Source organism: Strix uralensis, chromosome 11 (genome assembly GCF_047716275.1).
Source record: "Strix uralensis isolate ZFMK-TIS-50842 chromosome 11, bStrUra1, whole genome shotgun sequence".
Classification (NCBI taxonomy): domain Eukaryota; kingdom Metazoa; phylum Chordata; class Aves; order Strigiformes; family Strigidae; genus Strix; species Strix uralensis.
Genome location: NC_133982.1, coordinates 22,315,133 through 22,343,010, shown reverse-complemented (window position 1 = coordinate 22,343,010; position 27,878 = coordinate 22,315,133). Strand labels below are relative to the sequence as shown.

At 38.2% G+C, this 27,878-nt stretch overlaps 2 protein-coding genes across 3 annotated transcripts; one reads left to right on the top strand and one right to left on the bottom strand.

Moving 5' to 3' along the window:
- The first annotated feature begins 1,099 nt into the window (after window positions 1–1,099).
- On the top strand, window positions 1,100–9,293 carry SLC24A5 (solute carrier family 24 member 5). The gene is made up of 8 exons (XM_074880795.1): window positions 1,100–1,200; window positions 2,569–2,652; window positions 2,738–2,841; window positions 3,164–3,264; window positions 4,052–4,335; window positions 5,133–5,339; window positions 8,234–8,335; window positions 8,877–9,293. Exons 1-8 carry the CDS (start codon window positions 1,134–1,136, stop codon window positions 9,197–9,199), a joined length of 1,272 nt encoding a protein of 423 aa, XP_074736896.1. The 5' UTR covers window positions 1,100–1,133; the 3' UTR covers window positions 9,200–9,293.
- MYEF2 (myelin expression factor 2) lies at window positions 2,923–27,878 on the bottom strand. 2 transcript variants are annotated; one of them, XM_074880793.1, is made up of 17 exons: window positions 27,610–27,878; window positions 22,812–23,041; window positions 21,541–21,593; window positions 20,274–20,281; window positions 20,071–20,164; window positions 19,016–19,207; window positions 18,189–18,342; window positions 17,724–17,773; window positions 17,574–17,637; window positions 17,339–17,440; window positions 17,088–17,138; window positions 16,945–17,013; window positions 16,560–16,658; window positions 13,499–13,570; window positions 12,066–12,274; window positions 11,904–11,955; window positions 2,923–10,086 (listed from the first exon to the last, which is right to left on the bottom strand). In XM_074880793.1, the coding sequence occupies exons 1-17, from the start codon at window positions 27,804–27,806 to the stop codon at window positions 9,923–9,925; spliced, it is 1,860 nt and encodes a 619-aa protein (XP_074736894.1). In that variant the 5' UTR covers window positions 27,807–27,878; the 3' UTR covers window positions 2,923–9,922. The 2 variants fall into 2 exon arrangements, with proteins under 2 accessions (XP_074736894.1, XP_074736895.1); XM_074880794.1 differs by lacking the exon at window positions 13,499–13,570.

Genomic DNA, 27,878 nt, shown 5'->3' with positions numbered 1-27,878 from the left:
CAGTGACTTGGGGGGGGGGGACACGACTTTGCAAAGCCATCTTGCTAAAAGACTGTATTTTACTATTTAATCCTCAATTATACACATGACTTCATTGTGGAAAGGTCACCAGACAAAGGAGCTCAGTGAACTGGGTCTGAAGGGAGGGATTGTGTGGCAGGTCTCAAGCTTTGCTCTTGCCGAATCGTTCACCTAAACGGCATGAACATCTCCCGCCCCAGCGAAGGACACCCCAGCACGGGAATTTTGGTAGATCGGTGGGAATAAACAGAAATTGTCACAGCAGACAAAAGACGCAGGGCAGCGAGCTTAAGTTCACCTTCCACCTCTGCAGGCGCTCGCACAGCATCTGGTGAGCGGCTCGCACCGACAGCGCACTCGCGACGGCCCGAACCTTGCGTTTCCCCTCCCGGCAGAAAGCGGGAGATGGCGGCAGGCGGAGCGCGGGCCCCTGCGCGACTCCCGGGCCCGCAGCCGCGGGCCCCCTCAGGCTGCGCGCGGGCGGGGCGGGGCGGGGCGGCGGGCGCGGCCCTCACGTGACCCCGCGGCCCTAGCGCCGGCCGCCCCGCCCGCGCGCCCGCAGAGCCGCGCCGGGATGCGGGCGGGTGCGCGGCGGCGGGTGCTGCTGCTGGCGCTGCTGGTGCCGCTGGCGGCCTGGCCGCCACCGCGGGGAGCGCGGGCCCAGCGCCCCGCCGCAGACGCAGGTAGGAGCTGTCCCGCCGGGCGGCCGCCCCCCAGCCCGTCCCGGGGACGGCTGAGCCCTCGCGCCTGCGGCCAGCGCCTCTGCGGGCTGCCTTACCCCCCCCCCCCCCGGCCCAGGTGTGCAACGTCTGGATGGCGTTGCTGCAGCTTTGTGGGTGTTGCTGCCGCTGTCCCTGTCCCTAAATGAAAAACAGATCTGGCTGAAAGACACAGATCCCCCGGAGCCGTCCTCCGTGTACATTCTAATCTACAGAACTCCTACAGCCTGGAAAATGGAAAGGTACGAGGATGTGTAATACCTTTGTACTCCATTTTCAGAAAACGGGACGGGTTGTGTCCTTTCTTCTTCATCGGAGTTTCCTGAAGGATTTTTTACACCGCAGGAGAGAAAGGATGGAGGAATCGTTATCTATTTCATAATTATAGTTTACATGTTTTTGGCTGTGTCCATTGTGTGCGATGATTACTTCCTACCTTCTCTAGAGATCATCAGTGAATGTAAGTGAACATCCTCATCTTTTTCCTGTACAACTAAGCAACTTGGTGTAGAACATTTTGCTTTAAAAAGCTTCAAAGTTACACTGCTCTGGAGTCTAGAAAGAAATTTCAGAGTCTTCATGCATAGTTAGACTTACCAATACAATATCCAATTTGATACAATGTATTGAAAAAACATATGCTGATTACACTTTGCACAGGCGATCATTTAAAATTTGCTTTCCTTGTGCCTGGAGAAAAATCTTAAAACTTCTTCAGTATTAACTAAACTGACGATATAACTTTGGGGTGAGCAGTAGTATGTCTAGGTTACTGGTAAAAGGAAAAAAAAGGCAGGGGGGAGAGACACAACCAAACCAAGAAACCAAAACTCTCCCTATGGGAATTAAGTACCTTGCTGAAGTTTCTGTATTTCTCTCAAAGTAGTGAACAAGTATCAGGATGAGCTACTGTTTACACATTAAAGGTATGACACAGGAGGGGAAGGAATACCACGGTTACAACTGTTCTATGAAGTCTAAATCAACCTGTAATAATTCCCCTGGCTTCAGCAAACCACTGAGTTAAAGAGGCGGTCTTGGCTGAGAGTTCAGCTTTTCATTGCCAAGAATTAAAAAAATTCCCTAGAGACACTCATCCCCAAACACTGGAAAACATTCCTCAGACCAGAACACTTACCGAAAACGTAAGCTTAAACATTGCTGTAGAGTTGGTAGCATTTTATTGATAAATAAGCATTTGTCAGACTTTTTCCATAGCCAGCCATACATCCCTGTTCTCAGTGTGAACTTGATCCACAGAGTGAGATCATTGCAGAATGAGTTACAATTCAGAAAGTCAACTTACCAGAACAAAAATCTCATTTAAGTAAGTCACAGGCTCTTATACTGTCCATACGAAGTGAAAATTTGATTTTAAGATTGCAGCACTGGTTTGAATTTAACTAGTATTTCCAGTATGTGAAGACACAGTAGCATGGATTTCTCTGGAAGATAAGACTTGACATGGATCACGTAGTGGTATCACGCTAGAGTCCAAGGAATTTCCCCAGAATTATTAAACAGTTAAAGCCTGCATATATATGCCTATTTTACATTTTAAGATAATGCCCAAATCTCTTGTATTCTCTGTACTTCTTTTCTGGTATTTAATTTCTGTAATAAAGTTAGAAATAAATTAGCCCAATAAATGAGGCTGTGTTTTCAATATATTTTTTTATCAATTTCAAATAAATGGATTAACTATGAAAGTAAGCAAAGTTCATTCTATTAAACTGTAGTAGCTTCTAATGTTATACACTAATGCAAGTAAAGGGTACAGACTACTGAAATTATTTTTTTTTCAGCAATTCTTTTGCTCTATTCTCAGGCCTTGGCCTCTCTCAGGACGTTGCTGGAGCAACTTTTATGGCTGCTGGAAGCTCTGCTCCAGAGCTTGTCACTGCTTTTCTAGGTAAGAGACATACGCTTTGACTTCTCAGAAGCTAGAATTCTCGCATGCCAAACTGAAAAGTACTGGAGTGTCATTTTCCTTATAGGAGTCTTTGTGACAAAGGGAGATATCGGTGTCAGCACCATCCTTGGATCAGCAATCTATAATCTTCTTGGTATTTCTGCAGCCTGTGGGCTGTTTTCCAGCATGGTATGTATCAACTTTGATAGTTCTGCTCCTAAGAGCCAAATGGTTATCCTTTCTGATTTGCCAACAAAAGCCAAGCGAGACTTTACTATGACAACTGCCAAGTTTATTATTTAGTAGCAAAACCAGCATGTAATCAGTTTTAAGATAACTTGCTATGAAAGTTTTTAAAAACACTAACTTGTTAAATATCATACTTAAGTCATTCCTAAGAATCTTAAATTTTTACATAATATAGAAACAACATATTGATGCAGCATTTACAGCACTTAGTGAAAGTATTACAGACGAGTTTAAGAAAAGTAAATGATTCTGTGATCTGCAGGTTTCGAGGCTGTCCTGTTGGCCGCTGTTTAGAGACTGTCTGGCATATACAATTTGTGTAGCGGCGGTCCTTGCGATGATATCTGACAACATAATCTACTGGTAAGAGCACAAGTAGTGTTGAATTCTTGTTGACTGGAGATTAGTGAGACAGTGTTTTGAAAAGCAAACAAACAAAAAGTGAAACCCCAAACTTCAAGCAGCCTGAACTGCTATTCACTAACATCCTGTTGACTTTAAAAAATGTAGAAAGTCACAATGCTTGTAAAGATTATTACCTAAACATTCAAACCCTGCATATTTATAAAGCTTGATCTGCATAGGTTTGTCTGTACAGACTTCACAATTTCTATCATAACTGTTTTGGCATAGCAATTAGTCTTCATAGTTTACTCCTTTTGAGCCTTTCCTCTGATAGCATCACTGTTAAGAAAAACATCTGTCTGTCAGAAGCAGATCATGAGCTTCTGATGTTTTAACCCTCTTCTGTCAACACAAACTGCTGTTGCCTGAACAAGGCAGTCAGGTCCAGCACTAGGCCCCTGAGTTTCCACTTCAGAACAGCACATACTATCCCTGTCTTTAACCATCACATGAAGACTCAATTCCGTAAGATGTTCCATCAGTAAGATCCCCTGGAAAACGTGCAGCTATACAATACACAAACAAGGTTCTGCGGGGGACAGGAATTAATCAAACTGCTGAAAGACACGGGGACACTCATGAACTTCCATGACACCAGCCATACAACTGTGAATAGATGCTTTTGTGCGTTTTCCTTTTGCTACTCATGCAAATTTTCTCTCTCTCCTTATGCCAGCCATTTTAACAAGTTAAAGAGTTGGGGGTTTTATATTAGATGTTATGTAAAATCTGTTTTTCATTCTAGGTATGAAAGTGCATCCTTATTATTGATATACGGGTGTTATATTCTGGTACTATGTTTTGACATTAAAATCAACCAATACCTCATGAAAAAGTTCAGTCCCTGCTGTATGCGTTTTACAAAAGCTACGGAAGAGAATGCTGAGCAGCAGCCACTGGTTGGATGGAGGGAAGAGAGTGGACCTCTAATTTGTCAACAATCAAGAACAGATAGCGGAATTTTTCAAGACGAGCTGGACTACTCTCAGCTTTCCACAAGCTTGCATGGGCTTGATGAAATCTCTGAAGGTATAAGTATTATTACAGTTGTCTCTAGCACTCTACATGCCTGTCTGCATCAGTTCTAATAAAGAGTAGATTCTGACATATTATTAAGATTTTGTTCACAAAAGAACTCCAGCATAGTATTTAAGTAAATCATTATTCTTCCCTGGAATATAACATTAAGCAAAATCAGAGTGGTGGTATTTATATGAAGTTAATTGCTAGAGGAATGCTGGGTAGTTGCTCATTCGTGTCATATTAGAACAGCAGACTTCCATCAGTCTTTGCTGTGCATGTTTGAAACCTCCCAGCAACACTTCTTGTAAAATGCAGTTACCAGCTGAAAGACACACCAGTACTGTATTAACAGCATAGAACAGCACGTAACTGTTTTCTTACGACAACGGCAGGTTCATAGCCCAAAATATGCACACTCGCACAAGTAAAGGAATAGCTATGATGTGGCCACAGATCATCAGTTTCCTCTTCACTTAGGCAAAACCAGCAGTTGCTACTTACTCCTGATAAAGGTTTGTTTGGGGTTTTTTTTGTTTTTTGTTTGGTCTTTTTTTTAACAAACCTTTATAGGAAAGTTCATTTTTCATCCACCTTGGTTCTCTCCTAGTGACATGGTAATAAAGAACATTTGATTTCAGAGTTTTGTCCAGTGTGATGTAGGTACTGGGTAAGACTACAGCTAGAACTTGAGGAAGTATTTTTTAGCTTTTTTCAGTATTCTTACAAGTAGAGGCCAGTAATATGACTGTATGCTATGGATTCAAGGACCACTACAATTTAAAAAGTTATTTTTTCTTCAACAGATCATCCAAGTGTCTTTACCATGCCTGAAGCAGATATGAAGAGAATTTTGTGGGTGTTATCCCTCCCTATTATTACACTACTCTATTTGACTATACCAGATTGCAGAAGACAGTTTTGGAGGAACTGGTTCATGGTGACATTTTTAATTTCAGCAGCATGGATTTCTGCAATAACTTATGTTCTTGTATGGATGATAACAATAGCAGGTAGGTACCCAAAGTGTTGCTGCTATATAGAATCAACCAATCAAGAATCACTGAAAAAACACTTTCTCCCTGTGAAGTCTTTTCCTTTCCACAATTAACAGTCAGTTTAGCAACACATACTTTGCTGTAAAAAACACAACAAACCAACCCAACAAAAACTTATGTTTGACTGCTTAGTTTGCCACCTTCTTCCAGCTAATGAAAACCACTTTAGAGTTTAGCTGCTTCAGACTGCTTACCATCACATGAATAAGAATTTGTTAGCATGGCTACAAAACCCAGCCTATATTTAACAAGAGACATTTTCCTTAAACTGCTTCATGAAGTGAAACAACTAGATACACAGCAATAAAATTGTCATGGTGAAGTCTGACAAACATGGAATCCCCCAAGACTGGAATGAAAGGTTCAGGGTTCTGTAAAAGATCCATTATTTCTATATTTTTCTTGAATGCTATAGTAAGAGATTTGGTATTAAATTAACTACCAAAAAAACCTCCCAAGGTTTTGTACTATTTTATTTCAACCATAGCATCATGTGTTTATTAAACATTCTTGGGGCGTGTGTATGTATACTGCATCATAAAGTGAAGCAGTTAAATAATTGCATTTAAATTAGAGAAGGGGTATGAACTTGTGTGTAAAAACAGTATCTTAAAAATAGCTTAAGATGTTAGACATCTCCTTATTTCACTGTTTCTCCAGTCAGCTTGAGAAAAATCCCGGTTTTAATTTTAAGAACAAGCAGGAAAAAAAATATTTCTGAACAGGAAAGAAATGTTACAAAGCTTGCCATTTCCACATTATAGCTCACTAATTCTACTCAAATATTCTGCTAGTTCAGCATCCTAAACTTGTTTTCAACTTAAGTTCACTGAGTAACTCCTTGTTCAGTGCAGAAACAGACGTATACATTTAGTAAACCTTTGAGAAATTAGTAGTAGATCCCTGGATATAACATCCACCACGTTCACTCCTTGGGCAAATAATTTTCCACTTGTATCTAAAGAAGCAAGGGTTTACTGTCTGAATGCCAGGAGCCTTTGAATGGATTCAAATGAAAGTTATTGCTGTTCTACTAGACAAAGCACTAATTCATATCAGAGTAGGTACACTGGAGATTCAAACAGTGTATTAGTGTTAGTCCACTTTGAAGAGTCATCACAAGCAGTACTGGGGTCTTTGGCCCACTAATTTTAGGTCAAGTATGTTCCATTTACATGCTAAACTGCTAGAAATTACACATTATATTCAAGTCCAGGTTCTTTCATGAAGGGTGAGTCAAAGATTCTATCATTGCATAAACAGCCTATCAGAATGTCACAAAGGTATCATAGCTGGGGACTAAATTTTGATGGTCAAGAACAGACCTAACACCTTTTTGTTGCTAGCAAAGAAAATGTGACTATTTATAGCAAGATATTGCTACTGATACACAAAACTAACTAAAGGCTAGAAAAATAAGACCATTCTCTCTCTATGGTCAGTTGCCAGAAAAAAAAACCCTACACATTAAATAAAAGATAAATCTATATATAAGAAAAATTAGATTCACCTGAGTTTAGATTCTATCTTATAACTTCCAGAGGGCTAGAAATTACTGCTGGGTACAGAAGGCTGGTTCATTCCTATTTCAGTTTGCTTGGCATGAACCATTATTTTTCCAGTCTGGATGGTTTATAAAAGCTGATCTTGTTGGTCCCTCATCCTACAAGTCTCTTACATTAGGAGTGATGGAAGAATAAATACCAGTACAAATTCTGCAACAGGATCATGTTAGTTCCTCTGAACCAACAAATAGTTTCAAACAAATTTGCTGGGCTGATCTAGACTAAGCTGGTATGTATTAGGTAAGCACTGCTGACCTAGCTTACAGAATAATGCCTCTTATTTTAAGAAAACTGTTCTTATTAGTGTCCAAATACTGCAGTTAAGAATTCAGATTTCAACAAAAAGATACTTTTCAGTGAACAAAAAAGTTTAAGAAAAACTGATTACTTCACAGTTTGAATAGAGGTATCAAATACTTCAGTATATTGATGCTTGTGAATGGTACAACTGCTAAAACAGTTTTGAAGATCTGAATGCCTGTATTTTAAGTGAGAAATTAATATGCTTACAGGACATACAGGGCTGAAAAAAAAAGTGAAAAATGAGCTGCTGTTTTAGTAACTCTTCTTAATTTAAAACTATTTACCTAAAGAAACTCAGACTTCTAAAGGATTACTTGCACTTACAAATCATATAAGAATTCTGCATTTTGATTCTTCCAAATCCAACAAAAGAACTTTCTAACTGGAGTGAAATCGTAAAGCCACGTAGCTGAGACAGTATTGTAGTAATGAGCTTAATGACCCTCCTCCCCAAGAAAATTCATGTGCTTTTTTCCTCCCCCTTTAAAGACTGGGTGATTATAAGAGTTATTGCTTCATGAGACTTTTGAGCACTAACAATAAGATGCCCCAAAACATAGAAGACTATTATATTTTCCAGAAGTCGGGGGGGGGGGGGGGGGGGGGGGGGGGAAGAGTAAATTGTTGGATGTTTAAACTTCTACTGTATCTGAAAGAAAAAATTACCAATTGGTATTGTCTTGACCACTGGAGACATTCCACTCAGGTGTCTGAGAAACTTGTTAAGAAAGATGGTTACAATACTACAATTCCTTTTTCATTTGATTGAAGAACAAGGACAGGATGATATTTCTTTGTTGTTCTTAACTACTTCATGGTTCAGTCACCTCATATTTAGTCAAGTTAGCTGATAGATTGCTTTTGAAATTACTGTATGATTACTAATCCTTTCTCCAGCAAACAAAGTCCAAAGCAATTTCTTTGGACGAAACTTAAACTAAAAACATACTTGCATTTTCTACCATTATTTACCAACTGCAGGTGAAACACTGGGAATTCCAGAGTCAGTAATGGGTCTCACATTACTAGCAGCAGGAACAAGTGTACCAGATACAGTTGCAAGTGTGCTGGTGGCTCGAAAAGGTAAAGATTTTAGTATTCAGGCTCATTCCAATGGATGCATTTAAAAGGTACTATAAAAAAAGAACTCTAGTCAACATTTCCAGAAATTCAAGGAGTAACTTCTAGAATCTGGAGCAAAAATTTTGAACTTAAGTTTACTAATAAATAAATAGCTTACCTGAAGAAGCTGTGGCTCAGACATTTAAAAACCTCTCAGAGAAGTATTCTAGATTGGTTTGATTTGTTGTTGATCAAGTGTTACAGTTTTACTGCAAAACACAACTGTAGGTCTTGGTATTTTAAACATGACTGGATTTTATAATAACCTGTCTAGCTTATTTTAAGTGCAACTGTGCAGATGCTGGTGATTTAGGGAGACTTTTTTTATGCTTGTGGTACCCAAAACCATGTTCTGTAGAATCATGACTACAGTTCTTTCAATGAAAAGTCTGAAAAAGGTGCTCTGTGAGAAATTGAGGGCTGACAGTCTGTTCCTCCAAAACAGTTTGGTGATTTCATACAATACAATTAAGCAGACTTATTTGTATTTCTTCTTTTACAGGAAATGGAGATATGGCTATGTCTAACATTGTAGGATCCAACGTATTTGATATGCTCTGTTTGGGAATACCCTGGTTTATAAAAACTGCCTTCATAAATACATCAGGACCCATAGAAGTGAACAGCAGTGGTTTGACATACACAGCCATTTCTCTTGTCTGTTCTGTTGTTTTTATTTTTCTGGCAGTTCACCTGAATGGCTGGAAAATAGATAAAAAATTGGGAGCAATTTGTCTTGTATTGTACTTAGTATTTACTACATTATCAATTTTATATGAACTTGGCATCATAGGGAACAATCCTACAAGGGTCTGTGGTAACTAGTTTTAATCAGTGATTATACTGATGGAAAAATAAAAGCAGGAGAGAAAGATCAGTTTCTTCATTTAGTCAAAATAAAACATTAAAAAAATCAAAACTCCCACTGGGCTCTAAATCTTATTTACAGAACTAAATCATGTCATTAAAGTAATACTAAGTAGAACGAAAACATCACAGCCTAACTGGAGCCCTTTCTTTTAGAGTTTAGAATTACAGTATGACTACAACGCACATATAAAACCAAAATTCTGAAAAAAAGACATCTAGTTTTTACATTACAATGTTGGTACACGCTGGGGGGAAGAAAATTAAAATCAGAAAATACTAAACAAATCCCACTATGCAATCTTGAGATTAACAGAGAAAATGGCTTATTTTATTAAAAACAGTATAACCATTCATTTAAACTGAATGACTAGAGACACTTGGCCTAATTTTCCAAAGGCGCTGAGCATCCAAAGCTTCCACAGTCTACAGAGACCTGCAGGTGCTCAGTGCCTCTAAAAAAAAACAACAAAAATCAGGCAAATTGTCTTTAAAAACCAAACATAGTAAGATTCAGTTAACAAGTATCACAGTATATTAAACACTATACTGTTAAAGGCTGGTGGGATTTAAAAGTTCCTTTTTACAGCTTTTGTAAGCATACAATGTTACTAAAAATGACTTACTAGGATAAAGAAGCTAAACAAGACATAGGAATGTTCCTGAACACACAGTTTTAAATTATGCATTGCGATCCAAGCGTACATCAATTTCTCTGCCACTGATTTTTATGCCGTTCATTATCCTACAGGCCTTTTCAGCAGATTCTGGTGAGTCAAATCTGACTGTTCCACAGCCCTTTGATTTTCCATTCTCCATTTTTATTTCTGCAAACATTACATGACCTGAATAAATAAGTTAAACAGCAGTTATTTCACATCTTCACTGCACTAACAACTTAAAGAACTCATCAGAAGTGATAAAAAAGCATTTTTAAATATGATCTAGGGGAACATACGAAATTAGCGCTTTCAGACTGATGGTATATTCACTAATTCAGGAAAGGTGACACAGGTCAAAACAGCAGTGAAGAATCCAAATTAAGATCCACTGCTTCAAATCTTTCCTTCACACGAGCGTAAGATGAAGTATGCCTGTACTTGACCTCAAGTTTGAAATAAAGTGCCCTGCGAGGCTAAGGGAAAGTTTTGTGTTTCATTTACCGACACTGCCAGAAGCGTGGCTAGTGATGGGCATTAACTGAATTACAGTTCAATCCAGTCCACCATGTTCATCACAGCAACATATCAAGCAATTTTGTAAAGAAGCTGCATAGCAAAGTTAGAACCTTTAAAACAGTAAAGTTACCAGGTTAGGAGTGGTGGAAAAGTAGCATGCACTACTCAATTCCTGCAGCGTTTTCTTGAGGTTGGACACTCAACTCGTGAGGCAGCATTTTTACGTGGATGTCTTGGTACCTCAGAGAATGTTCAATGCCTGGAGCTAATGAGTTTTTGCTTATGGTATGTTGTAGCACACCACGCTTGAGCCCCCAAATGTGACTAGGAGCAAGAAACTTTTCCCTAAAATATATAGGTTTTTATTTTTAAATATCATATAATAGAAGACTGGCCTTTCACTGCAAGAAATTGAACATATGGAGACATGGCCTTTGTATTTTCTTACAATACTGGTATGAATATAGTCTGTTGCTTATATTTGTGCTTAGAATTCTTAATTCAACATAATTACTACATCTGTTAGTTGCCAAGGAGATAATGAAAAAAAATTTAAAAATTCTGAACTATCTGAAGTTGCCCAGGAAGTTAAGAGAACCTGTTTTGCTGTATCCTCCAGCTACAAAAAAATATTTGAAAAATTTTCAGGTGTTCATACTTGAACTGTGATTTCTAATTTGTATCAAATCTACAAATAGGCGTATGAAGACTATCTTAGATATCAGTAGTATATTTTAAAGTATTTGTCTTTTCTGTCTCTCCAAAATAAGAAAAGTCATCCTCTAATTCAGTTAAAGCTTTCCATTCTGAAAGTGCATTTTCAAAACAAAACAATCATATTTCTACACCTGAGCTTCATTTTTCATTCAGCTCTGTGACAAGACAACTTTTCTTAATTAGATAAAAAGAATTATTGGATATTTGCAGCAATCTATCTTACATAAAAAGGGCCTTTATTTCTTAATGTAGAGGGGAAGCATTACAGCCTGCAAATATGCTAATCAGGATCATCTATTTGCATAAAAACCAAATCTGCCACTTTGGCAAAATTACTAACTCTGATTTGATGCAGCACCATTTCTGGAAGTAATGCATAACCTGGACAGGCCAAGGCCCCTGCGTGCATTTGTCTCAAAATAAATGCTACATTATATACTCTGTGTTAGCCAGAGGATACCTAATGCCAGCTTCAAAAAAGAAGCAGCTCAGAGAGTAATTTTATTAATGGAATGGGTTAAAGGTTATAGCAGATGAGCACTCAGAGCCAACACAGCCCATACTATACCTTGGTCTCATGTGTTATATATCATGCCTGAAAATTATTTATGTAACTCAGGAAAGGTTGGGGAAGTCAGAAAGATGATGTTAGGCAGACTCTTCTTCAGAAGAAAGCAACAACCTTGTCTTCCTGTCCTTATCTAACAAACACCACACAAAACATGAAGTCAGTGGAGCTGAGCGGGGTATAAGATTCATATACATACCACATTGACTGAATTTCTCCTTTAGCTTCTGCCAGGTCAAGTCAAAAGGAAGCTAGAATAAAAATGCATTATTAATAACAAAATATTACAAAGAGAAAAAGAGCATGTCATCAAACATGCACACAAAATAAACTTATGGTTTCTCTGTATTCAAATGCTTACATTTCTCACAAATATCTGGTTGCCTTTAGAGCTTAATCTCTCTCTCATGCCACTTCCCATTGGGCCAGGCACAAATCCTCGATCAATATCGATGTTCCTATCCAGGCCTCCACCCATAGCTGGTCCTATTCGATCAAAACCAGAACTCATCCGATCCATCCCCATTCCCATTCCTCCAGCCATACTGTTCATACCACCCATTCCACCACCTACACAGAGAAAGAAAAGGAGGATAAAAATCTGGTTTTAGTAATAAATGCACAAGTATTTTGTAAAAAAAAAAAAAAAAAATTCTTTTGTGTCAGTAGAAAAATAAGTTTAATAAAACTGCTGTAACACAAAACGTAACTTCATACATGCAGTGATTTAAAATATTAGCCATGCTACTAGATAAGTCAAAGTATTAGAAGATACAATGTGTCAGTTCTAAAATGAAAGTAAAAACCAAACTGCATCAAGCTATTGGTCACACCATCTAATATAGTAAAATATTGAACACAGGTAAAGAATTAAGATTTAAAGGCTGTCCAGTTTAATTAATAAAAATCTGATACCTTGTACCAAAAAGAGATCAAGTAAACAACTATGGCAATGTTAAGATACAGATAATTTGACCATATACACTATTGTTTATTTTGCTTCCTGCATTCACATTCAGCTTTACTTAATACAGCCACACTTAATAACCCGATCTTCTAGAGAAAGCATTTTTTGCAGAGAACAGGTCTTATTGCAAGTACTGTGAAGAGCATGGACTTTCCTATGATACATGCAATGAAATATATTAATGTATATATAATAAAGAACTAAGATCAATGGCATTCAAATATCCTATTATAATTTTTCCAGATTCATAATTAAAAATTAATGTAAAGCAAGACTATAAAGATCATTCATGAGGGACCTTCTCGTTAAGCCTTATGCCTCTCAAGATTGTCACTAGCAAGATTTTAGTTTCTCATCTGCTCTAGCCTGAGGAACTCAGTACATCTGCTGTAATATAAACTCAGTATTGCAGTTTTGCACAAAATTAAACTGAGTCATAATCTGAAATTCAAGGCTGATTTTTTATATCAATGATGAGAGATTACTGAAGTTCAGCTTCATGAAGTTCACAAAAATAACTGTGCCTATTTGTCTTTTTTTCTGAAATACAAGTTTACTAGAGTCACTTCTCCCTCCAAACCAGAAGTTAAAACCATTCCAAAACTAAGATTAAGGGAAAGACTGTATTAACAAGTTTTCCTCTGAACTTTTACCTCAACAAAGCAGCTTTAAAAACTATTAAGACTTGCAGTCACATGCAACAGAATTCTACTTCTTCCAACACGGCAAGACACTGCACTACAATGAAACCCTCCAATACAATGACACGTACACCATATCATGACATTGCCTATGCATTTATATTCTATTGAAACAAGTTAACCTACTCATTCCAGATCTTACTGGGCCCATGCTAGGTGCTCCCATTCCTCCTGCAAAAACACCAATCATTGCACCACCTAAACAGAAAAAAATAATAAAGTGACATACACTGAAACCACCAGTTAGTGACAACAACAACAAAGCACACGCTGATGAAGGGCACTGATCTCAGTGTTACCTTTTCTACAGAACACTTTAACCTGTGCCTTTGTTATTCAAACTAAATAGGAAACATCCAGTAAGTAACATTAGTTCCTCCTTCTCTATTATGGGATTTAAGCTACTCCAATTTCTTTCCAGCTTTTCTTCCCTCTGACAGTCTGTCAGCAGCACAAACATCTTAAAACTAAATGAGCCATTTCCCACATTGGGAAGAACAGCCTCAAAACTGAAGGGTTCATCTTATTTGACCTTCATAGTACAGAAATGCCTTAGTTTCTCCCATTTTTAAGAAACCAATGGAAATGCTAGGAACAGCTCTCCCAAAGTCTGTCTCTACTGCAGGTGAAGAGTGATGGAATTTGGTGAGAAAAAGGGAGAAAGAAAGTGAATTGATACTTAATAAAAGCTATTTCTCACAACCATGGAATCTCCAGAATGGTATCAGAGACTGAGTATAGAGTGGGGTAAAAATAATTCTTTTCATTGAAGTGCTAATATTCAGGAAAGTAATCCCAAGGGAGCTTCTAGAATTGTAGAAACTCAGAAGAACTACATCCCTGTCACTGCAGAACAGAGTGGAACTGTCAGCTGCATTTTTCTTGCTTGATTTTCATACCTAAAAGAAACAGCTCAGTTTTTACTTATGGCAAAATAGATCAGTAACTTGTCTTTAGGCTAGACACCATTGTTCTAATACCTAAAAAAGGCCACCGCTGAATCTTCCATTAGATTCATTTTCTCCACACAGTTCAAAACAGCAACAATTGTTCCCTGCCAGTCTCTTGTGGTAAATATTTGTCTCCTCTCAGAGAAAAAGCTGTCATAGCCATACCAAGACCTCAAAAAATATGAACTAGCCTGTTTACAAAAACTACCAAGTTTCAACACCAACAGGATTACTCCCAGAACTTCAGCCAACAGTTTGTATGAGGAAGATCATAATACTTATTCATTAGGCCAAAGAGGGTCTTGCAATGAAATACCAAGTCAAATTTTGAGATTGCTGTTCACATGACTGGTTTTTGCCCTTAAAAAGAACTAGTAAAAATAAATCCCCACTTTTCCAGAGCTAGAAAACCTTAGTTGTTTGTGAGTGCATCCCAGTTACACCCACTCTCTTTTAAAAGGAAAAAAACACCTCTTCCCAAGTTTAAGTTGCACTTAAAAAAAATCAAAACCAAAACCACACAAAACACACAAACCATAACAACCAAAGCCAAAAAAAAAAAAAAATCCCTGAAAGCTCAGATAATCCTATTAAGCAAGATTTTATCTACTTCTAATATTAGAGATGTACTTTACTTATACTTTTCCCCCCACTGGCTTTTCACCAACAAAAAATTATATGCTTAGAGATGCTCTATGACACAACCTTTGATCTTTTGAATACTTCAAAATTTTGGCAATTTAAATGGCAACTACAATGATTCTGCTGCAAATCAAGCATCCTCATTTTCACTAATTGATGCCATAGCCAAATCAAAGACTGTTTTAAGTTGTCCTCCTTGAAACTGGCAGGATACTAAAGCCAAATGCACTCACAGCATTTCCTTTTAAGATACCATTAACCTAAATATTTTAACAGGAGTACACTAGGGTCTTCCCTGATTAAACACTGTATCTATTAACTATTATATTTGTAAATCCCTACAATTTCCTTCCATTATTTAAGGATATGATGAGAAACTCTTATCTTGGTTCTCATAACAGTATTTAAATGGTAAGACTGCTGACAAGTTATAAATTGAAGCTTTCGGGATCTACCAAATGAATTATTTCCACATCAGTTTCTCACAGTTGCCATGTTCATGTATTTCAAAACCAACATGTTACCAGAAGACTCAGAAGTCTATTGCTTGCATGAACATTTATAACTGAAGTGGCTTTGGATTTTCGCTCAGGAAACAGATGTTTATCCTATGTTGCAAGTAGACAGAGTGAAAGCATATACTTGATTTTCAAGACATTCATTCCAAGACATTAAGACTAACTCAACTGACAAGCTTATTACATTCCTATCACTTCTACACAACTACCAGTGCTCAAAGAGAAGCACACGAATTACCCTTTATTATGAGTTGCCCAAAATAAAAAAAACCCACAACAAACAATAAAAAAATTTTCAACTTTTAGACCAGATGAACCTTAGGCTCTTAATAGCTCTTCTCTCTCACAGTGGGGAATTAACAGAGGGAGAAAGGGACAAAAACAGGGAGGAGGGGGAAGAAAACCCATCTCCTACAATGTGTTCGTCCAAGGTAACAGTACAGTAACAAAGTGCAAGAAGCCTCTACTGCTAAGCACTTCCAGGCCTCTTAGGACAGAAAAGTATCTCATTTGAGGGAACCCAAAAGCAACAAAATGAACTCTGTCAACAAGACATCGTCTATAAACAAAATAAAACTGGCTCAGTTACAGAAAAGGCCAATAAATCCCATTCTGAGCCGCTTGAACTCAGAAGACAGGAAGAAACAGAGGGCACCAAAATTCACCATTCCTATCCAGTGCTACTTGATTTGCAGTAAAAAGTTTTCCAGCACGCATTTGCAAAAGCAGGCTCCTGGAAGTTACAAAGGTGGTAGGGTACACGCACAGCTTGTTCAGGATTACCATAGGCATCTACTTTATTACCCAAAAGACTTAATACCTCAAAGTTAACAGTACAAAGCTAAATGCTTTCCTCAAATTGCTATTCTGTTTATATTTTACAGATGGCAAAAAAACAAAAGACTTCCGTCCTAAGCAACGGCTATAACAAACACGAAGAATACATTCTTATAGTAATGACTGAGAGAGAGGGGACAAAGGAAGATGACCAAATGAAACAAGGTCTCTTCTTCTTCTAGTATAACTCCTCCAATACTATGTTGCCATTTGCCACAGGAAATTTAGCAGTTACCATACCCATCCTCCCAAAAGAATCTCCAAAACCACGGTTCAATGCCATGTCACTACGACCAAAATCTCTGTCCATGTTTCCTCCCATTCCACCACGGAACATTTCTGTAGAGCACAAAGCAAACAAATAAAAATATTCTGTTATATACATCTAAGCTGATGTTCATACAACACTTCTTTCATAACTGCTTGTTTAAATAGAAGTGGATTTAATGCACAAGTCAGAGGCACCTATTAGGTACTTAACTCCCACAGCAGTGCCTATGCCATCATTCATGCCACTGACTGTATTTCCTTTGAAGTCATCTACATTACTCATCCCTAGAGGAAGAGCTTTTAATAAATAAATATTAGCAAACTCAGTAACTGTACGGGAACAGTGTTCACCTACCTCCCATTCGGTTGACTCCAAATCCTCCCATATTAGGCATTCCTTCCATTCCCCGAAATCCAGCAAGTCCTGTAAAATAAGGAAGAGTGTTTTCTATACAATATTAAGAAAATACTTAATGCAAAGAATTTCACTGCACGTACCGCCTCCCATTCTATTCATTCCGCCAAATCCTGGACCATCTATTCCCATACCTTTAAACCAGAAAGACAAACACCATTTAGAAGACAGGTAAGATCCTAATGGATTTAAAAAAATGCAGAGACAGTTAACATCTCAAAAACATACTACACAAGGCTTGCCTTGTCAAGGATATGTCATTCTTCCAAAGCCAGAAATGACAATTTTAAACTTAAAGCTCTGCAAAACTTAAAAACTAAGAACACAGATTTACCTCCTGGACCCATGCTCCCCATTCCACCACCCATGCTCAACTGTGTTGCACTGATGGGTTGTCCACCTGGTCCAAGTCCCATTCCAATGCCACCAAGACCACCTTGAAAACAAAAATAAGTTTCACCAGAAGATTTTCTTCTGCTATCATAAACAGGCCACAGTAGCCAAAAGTACTACTAAGCTGTTCCAATATATATTAAGTGCAAGGAGTAGAAAATAAAATGTACGCTCACGAGGTAATTGTGAAGTTTTGCTGTCTGCAACACGGAAATCTTCATGAGGAATTGATTTGTCATCCTGATAAAAAACAAGGATGTTATGCTATGATCCTTTCAATGTTTTGGCAGTAACATGTAAGGTAGAAAGAAATGTAAGTAACTTACCATTTTTACATGCATGGGTCTGTCGAACAGGAATTGTCCATTGAACATAGCTGAAGAAATGCAAGTCAAGGAATTTAACTACAAAAGACAATTTAACTATTTCAGAAAAATCTCTGTGATAACTTATTTTATTTCTGTACCATTTTTAGGAGTCTTATCTTTCCTTATCTTATCTGTAGAAAGCCAATTCAAAGGCCAGAAGAGACTACACAAGTTGTTATAGGTGTGTAAAAGTTAAGTTTCACCCATGTCACATTCTTTAAGCTTGTTCAATGTTACAGAAACACCTTTTTAGACTCTAGCAGTAAACTCAGTCACTAATAAAAATGTAATCTGCACAGTGTTACACTCTAGTCCCCATATACTAGCTACAAGGCAAATCAGCACCATCTGTAAAACTGTGCTATCAGAAGCCATTAAAGACTAAACCATATCTGATCAATTATTTTTCAAAACTAAGGATACATATTGCTTGAACGGCTTCAATTGCTTGTTCAAAGGTAACTGTTCCCATTCCTCGACTCTTGCCATCTTTATCTTCTTTGATGTCTGCACGCTTTACAGTTCCAGCAATGCTGAATACCTCCTTCAGTTTCTTCCAGCCAACTTTAAAGTCAAGCTTACACACAGAAATACATTAGTGATTTCAGTGCACATTTCTGTTCTGCCATTACATTTGGAAGAGATTTTCTGCAGTTGTAACTCTTCAGCTTCACAAAATGCTTGATATATGTAAATAGCCAGGATTTTATAATATACACACACTGCAAAAATGTCAACTAAAAGCAACAATTTATACTACATATAAATATTTTACTTTAATTAACATCCTAACATTGAGAAATGGATGGGTTCTTGCCAAGAGCAGCTGTACTCCCACAAGTCCCCTTGCAGACATAGTGGTCTTTTGGGCAAATAAACTTATGAAGTAAGCACCTCCAACAAATATGAGTTTAAATTAGTCAACAGTAACTAGCAAGACAAACTGAAGTGCATATTTAATTAAAAAAAAAAGAAATGCAACTGTAAATAGATAGCAAAAATATGTATAAAATATTTTTTTGAATCAACAGGTACTTTTAATTATTGCACAGTTACATGTCAGCCTCAAGAGTTTAACGCTATCTTTCATGTCCAAAATCTGAATATATATCCAGCATTTTTAGCTGAATACACTAATTGTGAACTAACATTTTCAATTTCCTCTTTATATTAAAACTGAATTATGCAGCAATATCAGATGTTTTACAAAGATCAAACATTACAGTTATAAAATACAGTTTTAAACTTACATTAGCAACAAAAATAGTGGACCCAAGCCTGCCTGCCTGCAAGTTACTGATAACCTCAGGAGGAATGTTTGGATTATTGAGAATAGAAGGTGGTAAATTCATTATTCCAGGTGCCACATCAGGTCCATGTCCTCCTGGAAACTGTCCTCCTACACGCTGTAATGCCCTACGAGCATGTTCACCTTCAGGATCCTGAAACATGGGCAAAAATAAAGCCAATTTAATCATCAACAAGAGGACTGGCAACAAACAAAAAGGTACTATTTGAAATTCTACATAAACCCATCAAAATTATCAACTAATATCCTTGTCCATGTCAGAGGGATCAAGAACTGAATTAGCATGGAGACCTAATTCCCTCACCTCTAGAGGTGGGTCCTTTCAGATGAGGGTTGAGGCATATTGGCAAAGCACTTGTTGAGGAAGCGTGCACTGCCACTTCACATGCTGTACCTAGCCTATGGACAAGTAGAAAAGATTTCAATCTAAAGGACTGTCAGTCTAGCACCTTCTTCCAAGAACTGAATTAATTTAATTAGGTTTTTTATTTATTAATACCATTATTAAAGTTGTAACAGGACAAAAAGAACTGCATCAGACACCATCATATACTACAACACTACAGTAGAAATGTTGACATTAATTTCACTTTCCAGTCAGCACAAGTTCTCTACTTCCAGCCCCATTTTTGCACATATGTAGTAGTCTGATACTCAGCTCATTCTGTGTCATATTTTGAAGCAGGTAAGCAATGTAAACATAGAATCATTTAGTTGGAAAAGACCTGACGACACTAAGGTAAGAATATGAAGGTAAAGTTGTTTGAAGAAAAACAGTATTAGATTATTTTGACTTTAGGACACACTTTTTGTCAGTTCACTTGGTATAGTACCAAGACCTTCTGCAAGCCAACAGGCACTTTGGCCCATTAAGAAAATGTCATAAAAAATTAAACTGGAAATTACACCACTAAGATGTTCAAAACACTGTATTGTCATCTCAGTAGTTACAGTATCTTCACTATTTCAAATTAAAAATAGCAGCAAAAACCATACCTCTTTAATATTCAGGGGTCTTCCACTAAGATCATATTTGTTCATAGTTTCTAACGCTTTCTTAACAAATTCTTCATCTTTGAATTCAACCACACTTAGAGGGAACAAAACATTTACAGTATTAAAATAAAGTTTAAAATATTGAAGTTAACAGAATGTTTGGATAGTAGTGTGTTTCTATACACATAGAAAAAGAAACTTACCCACAACCCTACATCCATGATGATTTGTCATCATATGTAAAGAGAAAAAAAAGAAGCAGTCAGTCAGCACATATGATAGAGCATTTAAGATTCCAGTTAAAGATCCCAGCTCACTGTTAAATAACTAGTCAAGTTATTTTCGGCTTCAAAATCCGTAATACATGCTCTTTACTAGTAGTCAAGCTGAATTTCTCCTATTTTCTCAACATACATACCTTCCAAATGCAAGAGAATATATTATCTTTTATTCTCTTTGAGCCAAACCAGAATTGGAAAAATGCCACACAGATCCATGTAAGGACAATTGGGGAGAGGAGGTGGGGAGAAAAGGGTGGAAAGAAAAAAACCCAAAAAGATAACCAAAAACCAATCAAGACACTCATCGTGTCATTAAAAGCTGCCCACTGACTACAAAATTCAAATCTACCTACATCAAGTATACCAGTACGATGAACAAGGAGCTTGCATACCTCTTCAGTATAATTGAGAAATTACTTTATAAGAAAATAACCTTATTGACTGCACCAGAATCCTTCTAATAAAGCAAAGAGTTGAGGATTGCTTTAAGTAAAGCAAAGCTGACGGCATGTTTTAGTTTTAACAAGCTTAAAGAAAGTCATTTACAACAATTGATACAACCTCAGTTAAGACTCAAACCTGCCTTTCTCATGTTCTTGCTCCAGGTTCGGAGCTACTATTGGCCAAACTTTTGACTATTTTTAAGAAGACAAAGGAGCTTTAACAATCTTCACTCTTAGCGCCTCATTGCTGGCACTCTGTTGGCTACCAACCATCTCCATCCATTTAGTTTTAAGAAAGCAAATACATTAATCCAGTGTTTAGAGTACCAACCCTGCAAAGCTGTCAAATCAGGCACTTCAAACAGTATATTCTTAGCTAACATTTTATACTCATTGGCCCCAAGAAGAGAATACTACACTAAAAAAAATTTAAATAAAATCAGTGGTTTATTGAACGTCCTTTATATGAAACAGATTTGTACCAAAACAAAGATGTTTGCTAAAAAGAAGAATTAAGTAAATGCCATTTGTTAACATTTACAGAAGTATTTTGTCCTTTACAGCCAGCTAGTTTGAGTTGCATGGAAGTGTCAGACTACTTCTAATACAAAATCCTCAAGGCTATCTTAATGAAAATCAGTGTAAAAATGAAACTTACTTTCCAATAACTGGTACAGGTATTATACAAAAATAAAACTGCTGAGGAACTTTTAAACCTCTAGCAGATTGTTGCCCACGGCACTTACCCTTGATTTTCCTTCAGCATCCTTAAACAGCTCCACGTATGTAACCTCACCAACTACATAAGACATACAAAGGGAAAATACCAAGAGACAATGCATTTAAACACCAGTATCTTTCTTTACTGTGCCCCTGTGCACAACTCTACAGAGAAGCACCTATTATTCACCAACAATCAAAACCAGACCAACGTACCTCCTGTCAATGGCTATATAATTTAGCTAATTTTCAGAAATATGCAGCAGCCACATTCTCAAAAGCTAAAAACAAACAACTATATTTAACCTAATTCATACTACAGATCATGTTTTGGCCAGTATGATATAGTTGGTGAACAAATTCAGATATACACAGTCCCTTAACCTAACAAATGAAACGTCAACGTTCACTGGGAAGTGTTACATTTATCATCCTACTCACAACACCTGTTTTAAGGTGACTTTCTACCTGAATGTCTTCAATCATGTTTGCCTTCAATAATAACCAAATTTACACATCAAATATTTCACAGCAAGCCACTCACTTTCTAAAGTCGGGAGTTTCAATAAATAAACCAATCAAATAGTCACGTCACCTTACAACAGATAAACCAGCAGTTACAGAAGGGGGGTTTTGGCATTTTTCACAGCCTAAAAGCCAAGTGTGCTTTGCATTACTTTTGAAGAATCATTTTTTTCAAGGAAAACACAGAACTAACTTTTTTACAGAATTCATATATTAGCATTATTTTACCCCAAACAAAATAAGACATTTGGGGTAGTAAGATTACTCTATCAGAACTGCAACAATAATAACAAGCTTTTAATACAAATCTCCAGACAAACAGTCATGGCAGTAGTGACAATGCAGACAAAAGTTAATTCCACAGCCGGATTCCACCAAAGAAATACAAAACAACTTTTGAAAGACGTCCTTTATTATTCATATTAACACACTAAATGTGTTGCTTAAATACAATAGCCCTTAAAAAAAATCTACAAAGACTACAACTAGACAAAACACAATCTCTTTAAGAAGTCATGAGGTCATGCATATACTCTCTACTGTCACACTAGAATGGCAGAAGATTGTAAGCACTTCATTTACCCATCCTACCCTGCAATGCAATTGTCTCAGATGAAAGAGGGGGAAGGGAGATAGATGTATCAAGTAAAGGCCAAAAAAAAAAAAAAAAAAAAGAAGGCGTCAAATCAAATCTGTGTGGCTCAAAGGACATATACATTCCATTTAAGTTCTACCCCTTTCTATGTGAAGTGTATTATAAGGAGTAAGTTACCTTTCTCTCTCATAAGATCTTTAATAGCTTGCCATTTCATGTCATACGGGATGTTGCTAATAAAAACTCTATTACGATTAATAGTCTTCTTCTCTCCAGTGCCTGCATTCTTGTCCTTTGAATAGGGGTGGAATCTATTCTTGTTTCCAAGAGAAGGGATTGCCTTCGGTTTTGCAACGTACTTCTCTTTCACAGGTACTTTCTCTTCTTTTGCTGTCTCATCATTATCCCTACATTAAAGAAAACCCAAAACCCCAAACAAAAAAATATTAGCCTTATGTTGGATCATTAGACTATTCTACCTCCTATATATATAGCTGTATATGTCCTCTGCTATTAGAACTCCCAGGATGCCAAATGCTGCTTTTCAAATTAGGAAAAATAAATTCCTGTTACCAGTCTAATTCCAAAATACAGTGTTTTATCTAGAACAAAAAATGTTATAATAGATTTATTCACTACTGTAAGTAAAGAAAGCACATCTTGCTACTTCAGTTACATTCCATTTCCATTATGTCTGTCAAAATTCAGCAAGATGGTACTATGAAACTACTACAAATATCAAAATACGATGACTCAGCTGAAAAATAAGCTACAGCATCCATGCCTTGGTGCTTTAATAATTTTCACACCAGACTTGGCCAAGTTACACAATATTCACCACAAAAGTGAGATTTGAAACAGTCTAACTTATGAACAGCTTGGTATATTCATTCAGCACAATAATAATATATAAAAATCAACTCTAATAGGCTGTAAACCAAATTACATTTTATTTACCATATAACTTTTATTCACATTTTTTGACAGACTGCTTTTAGACAAAAATTAGAATGCAATTAAGAACATCAAATGCTCTTTCACTTTCATTGCTTAACACTGCTAGAATTTGAAAACTTGCTTAATGCATAGGAAATAGCTGTATTAAGACATGCTCTGCATCTAAGACTTATTAAGTCACCAGCTATTATCCACTAGAATCAACAAAAAAATAGACTCCTGGCCCTCGGTCTTTCAAAAATTTAGCAACAGCAGCTGCTCTCCTTTGAAAATCTTTTTATTTTTAGATGGAAATGAAGGAAAATTTGCTTCCTCTCTTTTAAAGCAGCCCAAATCTCAACTTTGGTAACACTAAACACTTTGAACAGAATTAGATGAAATATCCAAAACTCTTTAGCGCTCCTGATAGTGTTACTATCATGAGATGATTTAGCATGTTAACAGAAGATCAAGGTGCCTGAATTGTTACTTTAAAAAAGGTGAACTGCTGACCTGAAAGAATCCAGTGATAAAGCCACACAAATGTAATCCACTAAACAGATGCTACTTGGGAGATATACATCAATGTCTAGTGCAAATCTCACCACAGTTAATGAGAAACCTAAAAAGTACTTTTATACAAATGTTTATTTTAAAAAGCCAGCATTGGCCACTCAAGTTAGAACAATTACAAGGAAATGTCCTACAGAACTGCCAGAAGCGATTGACTGTGAGCCCTCTTTCTTTAATTACATCACTATCTTTAGAATTTTTCCCACATTTCAGAAGGCTTAGTTTTTATCTCATTTTGACACTTTGGAAGGCTTCTGGTGTAAAATTAGTCAAAACAGGCATTTCAGTCTTACAATCACAACATATGGCAAGATCACTGATTGTGATTAACTGAAATGAGTATTTTCAGTTCTCTGCATTAATAAAACAGTGACAGTCTTGCACTCAAGAGCACGTGCAAGTAGCCTTTCATGAAGCTAAATGTATTATCTACTCAAGCATGGGCACTTTTCAGGGAGGAATAAATTCAAATGCATCTGTATTTCTCCCATGACTTTTTTCCAAATTTTGAAGTACTCATATGATATGAACTTCACAGTCCTTGTGTTTACAAGTGTATTAAAAGAAGATTAGCAACTGAGAAATGTGTGGACACTCCTCTGGGCTAAGTATTTGTAAAATTTAAAACATTCAAAATCAACAACACATTATCTAGTTCAAGCATCCTCCAGCTTCCCTCTGCATCACCCCTCTTCCACATCATCCTGTCTGTTGTGGCAATGTAATTCTTGTGTGGCTGTGTAATGAAGTGAAATGGAGGGAACAATGCAAGAAACTGGAGGGAGCCAAAGGGACAGGGGAAGGAAAGAACAGTATATTAGGTTATCCAGTCAGATCAGTTCCTTCCAATCCAGTACCATTTGCAAATGCAAAACTCCTGCCCAATGAGACTGCTGGTAAAATCTAAGGTCTTCCTTAAGTTTCAGGATTAGAGCAACGGATTCTCTTTAGCCTTTTAAACTCTTTCCTGCTTAAAGGATTATGAAACAGCCCCTGGGTGCTCAATGTAGTGCACAGGAAGAGCCAGGTCTCCAAATATGGAAGCCACAGGAACTGTAAAACCTGGCTGTACAAATCAGTAGAGAGCACAGAGGATAGGAGTTTGGCATAAACTCTTAAATCTGGGAAACAAGAAGACACTTCACCTAGTCTGAGATCACAGCCAGTCCGCTGAAAAAAGATTAAAAAAAAACCCCAACCCTTCTTGCAAAACTCATCTGCTAAAACCAACAGGGGCCAGTGAATGAACTGCAGGCAAAGATCCTTTTGTGGATGTAGCTCTCACCCTCCTCCTCGAACATTAAAAATAATTTTAATCAAATAATGCATTTAAAGCAATGTCACATTAGTCACCTATAGACCACAGAAAAGACAGTCTCATGTCTCTATGAACTGACATTTTTTTGGGGAAAAAACAATAGTAACTTCTACTCTTTGCCTTTTGTACGAACGAATCATTTATACATTTAATTAACACTTGCCTGTGAAATCCCTAGCAGATTTCTGGGTTGAGAGATGTCTACATTAACTTCTTTAAAAAACCCACGTCCTCATTGATTAGAAAGAGCAATTTTTACCTTTTGAAAAATAATGCCTTTGAACTTCCATAAAGTTTTGGAAACAAAAGACAAGGTTTCCATATACAAAACTAGAAGCCTAAAAAATAATGAGCACAAAGTAAATCAACATGAAAGCCCTAAAAACTGATTTTTTTTTTTTTTTAAACAAACTTCTACTCCTCTGGTCACAAGTGTCCATACAAATAATAAGATCAGCAGAGACAGAAATGCAAGAAGTCCACAACATGTGATTCTAAAGCACACAGATTAGTTTAGTTTTGTTGTGCTGAACAGTTCCACTGCTCAATGCAATAAACTTAGGGAAGTGTGCAAGTTGAAAACAGGATTCCTCTCCAATTTAATCTGAGTGCTAAGCAAACCTGGTTACTGACATACTCTTAAGTAGTACATTTCACCTGCACACTGACAGCTTAATCCTTCTTACATGTGTTTTGGGGAAGACTGGAAACCCTATGTGAAAGAACAAGATATGAAACTCTGTTACCAAGATCTGTGCATTATAGTCAAACTTAAAGTTGTGATTTCTACCACACAGAACAAACTGATTAGTTTTGGAGGGAAAAGAAAATTGCTGACAGAAGGATGGCTACAGAGAAATTAAGTCATTATTTTAACAGTTGCAACCCCAAAAGGCAATAAAATGTTATATGCCTCAAAGATGCAAAAGGGTCACAATCTTCCCGAGAAAATTCAACGATAATTTATGTAGTTTGAAAGCTTAGGGCCAGGCTCAGGAAAAAAAATACCTGCTGTTTTATGGTAATGTGAAATTTTTAACTTGTAAACTATTTGAATTTCACAGGGAGTCAAGTAAAGGCATGAAGTATGCCTTTATTCCTCCAGCTTTAATGTTGAACTTGATCCCACGTGCATTTTTTAAACACAACAGTATCAGACCCAGGCTGCTCTGAACATGTCAAAACTTCACAGATCTCAACAGCTTTGATGTACTCAACAGTAAGTCTACTATAAATGCATTTTCCCTCCAAGATGTGAATGAGATTGCAATAGACATTGAAATTCCAATGACACAAGACCAAAACCTAGTTCACGTAAAGAATGACGACCCTCAAAGCCTGACATCAAAAATAACCAAACCGATAAGAGGTTATTCATGGTATTGTTCTGGACAGCTGGTACTCCCGGCTCCCTTATGCTATGTTCCTTTTAGACCTGCTATATAAGGCACAGTTTACACATTCCATATATGATCATGTTACTATTTACAAGAAAAGTCTGTGCATGTATGTGAGGGATTTTGTTTGTTTGTAAAAAGTCAATCACTATAGGCCTGTCTCACCATTCTCACATAAACAAAGATTAGTTCAAAGGCTTTGCAAAACATACCACTGCGGTAAGAAGTGGAAATGTAAACAAAACCAGAAGCGATCCAGAACACTTCTAGAAACGGATCCTGAGAGAACTGGCCTGACCAGAGCCCGTTACAGCAGCCCGGAGGCTCACACCAGCGAAGCGCTTAGAGCTCAGCCCCCGGCCCGCCGGGGCGGTTCCACCCCGCCGCCACCTGCGGCTCCCCGAGCAGACGCCCGGCCCTCAGCGACTGCCAGTTCACCGAGAAACTTCACCTTCCCCCACACCCAGGCCACGGCCTCCTCCGTGCACGCTGCAAGGAGCCTGCCGGGCGGAAGGGGCCTCCCCCGCTACCCCACCGCCCCCCGCCGGCCCACCCCGGCGGCTCCGCACTCGGGCCATGCAGCGCGGGAGCGACGCCGTCCCCCGGCGGGGGAGGAGCCCGGCGGGGCGTGGGGGAGGAGGGGGCCGGCCGCCTTCGCCCCGCCGCGGCCTAGGCGGGCCCGCCGCACCCCCGCGCTCCCCCAGCCGCGCTGCCCCCCCACGCCCTCTGCCCGCCCCGGCCCGACACACACATTTTGACGCCATTAGCGCTGCCCCCGCCGCTCTCGGGTGCTGCCGCTGTCGCTGCCTCATCCTGCGGCGGCTGTTGTTGCGGCAGCGGCTGTTGTTGTTGCTGCTGCTGTTGTGGCGGCGGCTGGCTCGCGGCGGCCTCCTCGGCTCCGCGCTGCGGCGCGGCGGCCGCAGCCTCCGGCTTATCGTTCTCCGCCATTTCGTGGCCGGGCCAGGGCCCCGCTACCGCTGGGTTTGAAAAGGGCCCGGAGCGCCTCGGCCTCGCCGCGCC

What these genes read in the sequence shown, in the direction of transcription:
- SLC24A5 (XM_074880795.1), top strand. Translation starts at nt 1,134, where the DNA reads ATGTTTTTGGCTGTGTCCATTGTGTGCGATGATTACTTCCTACCTTCT. An exon ending in TCTGACAACATAATCTACTG is followed by an intron (nt 3,265 to 4,051) that starts GTAAGAGCACAA and finishes TTTTCATTCTAG; the next exon opens with GTATGAAAGTGCATCCTTAT. An exon ending in TGTGCTGGTGGCTCGAAAAG is followed by an intron (nt 8,336 to 8,876) that starts GTAAAGATTTTA and finishes CTTCTTTTACAG; the next exon opens with GAAATGGAGATATGGCTATG.
- MYEF2 (XM_074880793.1), bottom strand. Translation starts at nt 27,806, where the DNA reads ATGGCGGAGAACGATAAGCCGGAGGCTGCGGCCGCCGCGCCGCAGCGC. An exon ending in CAAAACTTCACAATTACCTC is followed by an intron (nt 17,441 to 17,573) that starts GTGAGCGTACAT and finishes TTTGTTTTCAAG; the next exon opens with GTGGTCTTGGTGGCATTGGA. An exon ending in GGAGAAATTCAGTCAATGTG is followed by an intron (nt 10,087 to 11,903) that starts GTATGTATATGA and finishes TTATTTATTCAG; the next exon opens with GTCATGTAATGTTTGCAGAA.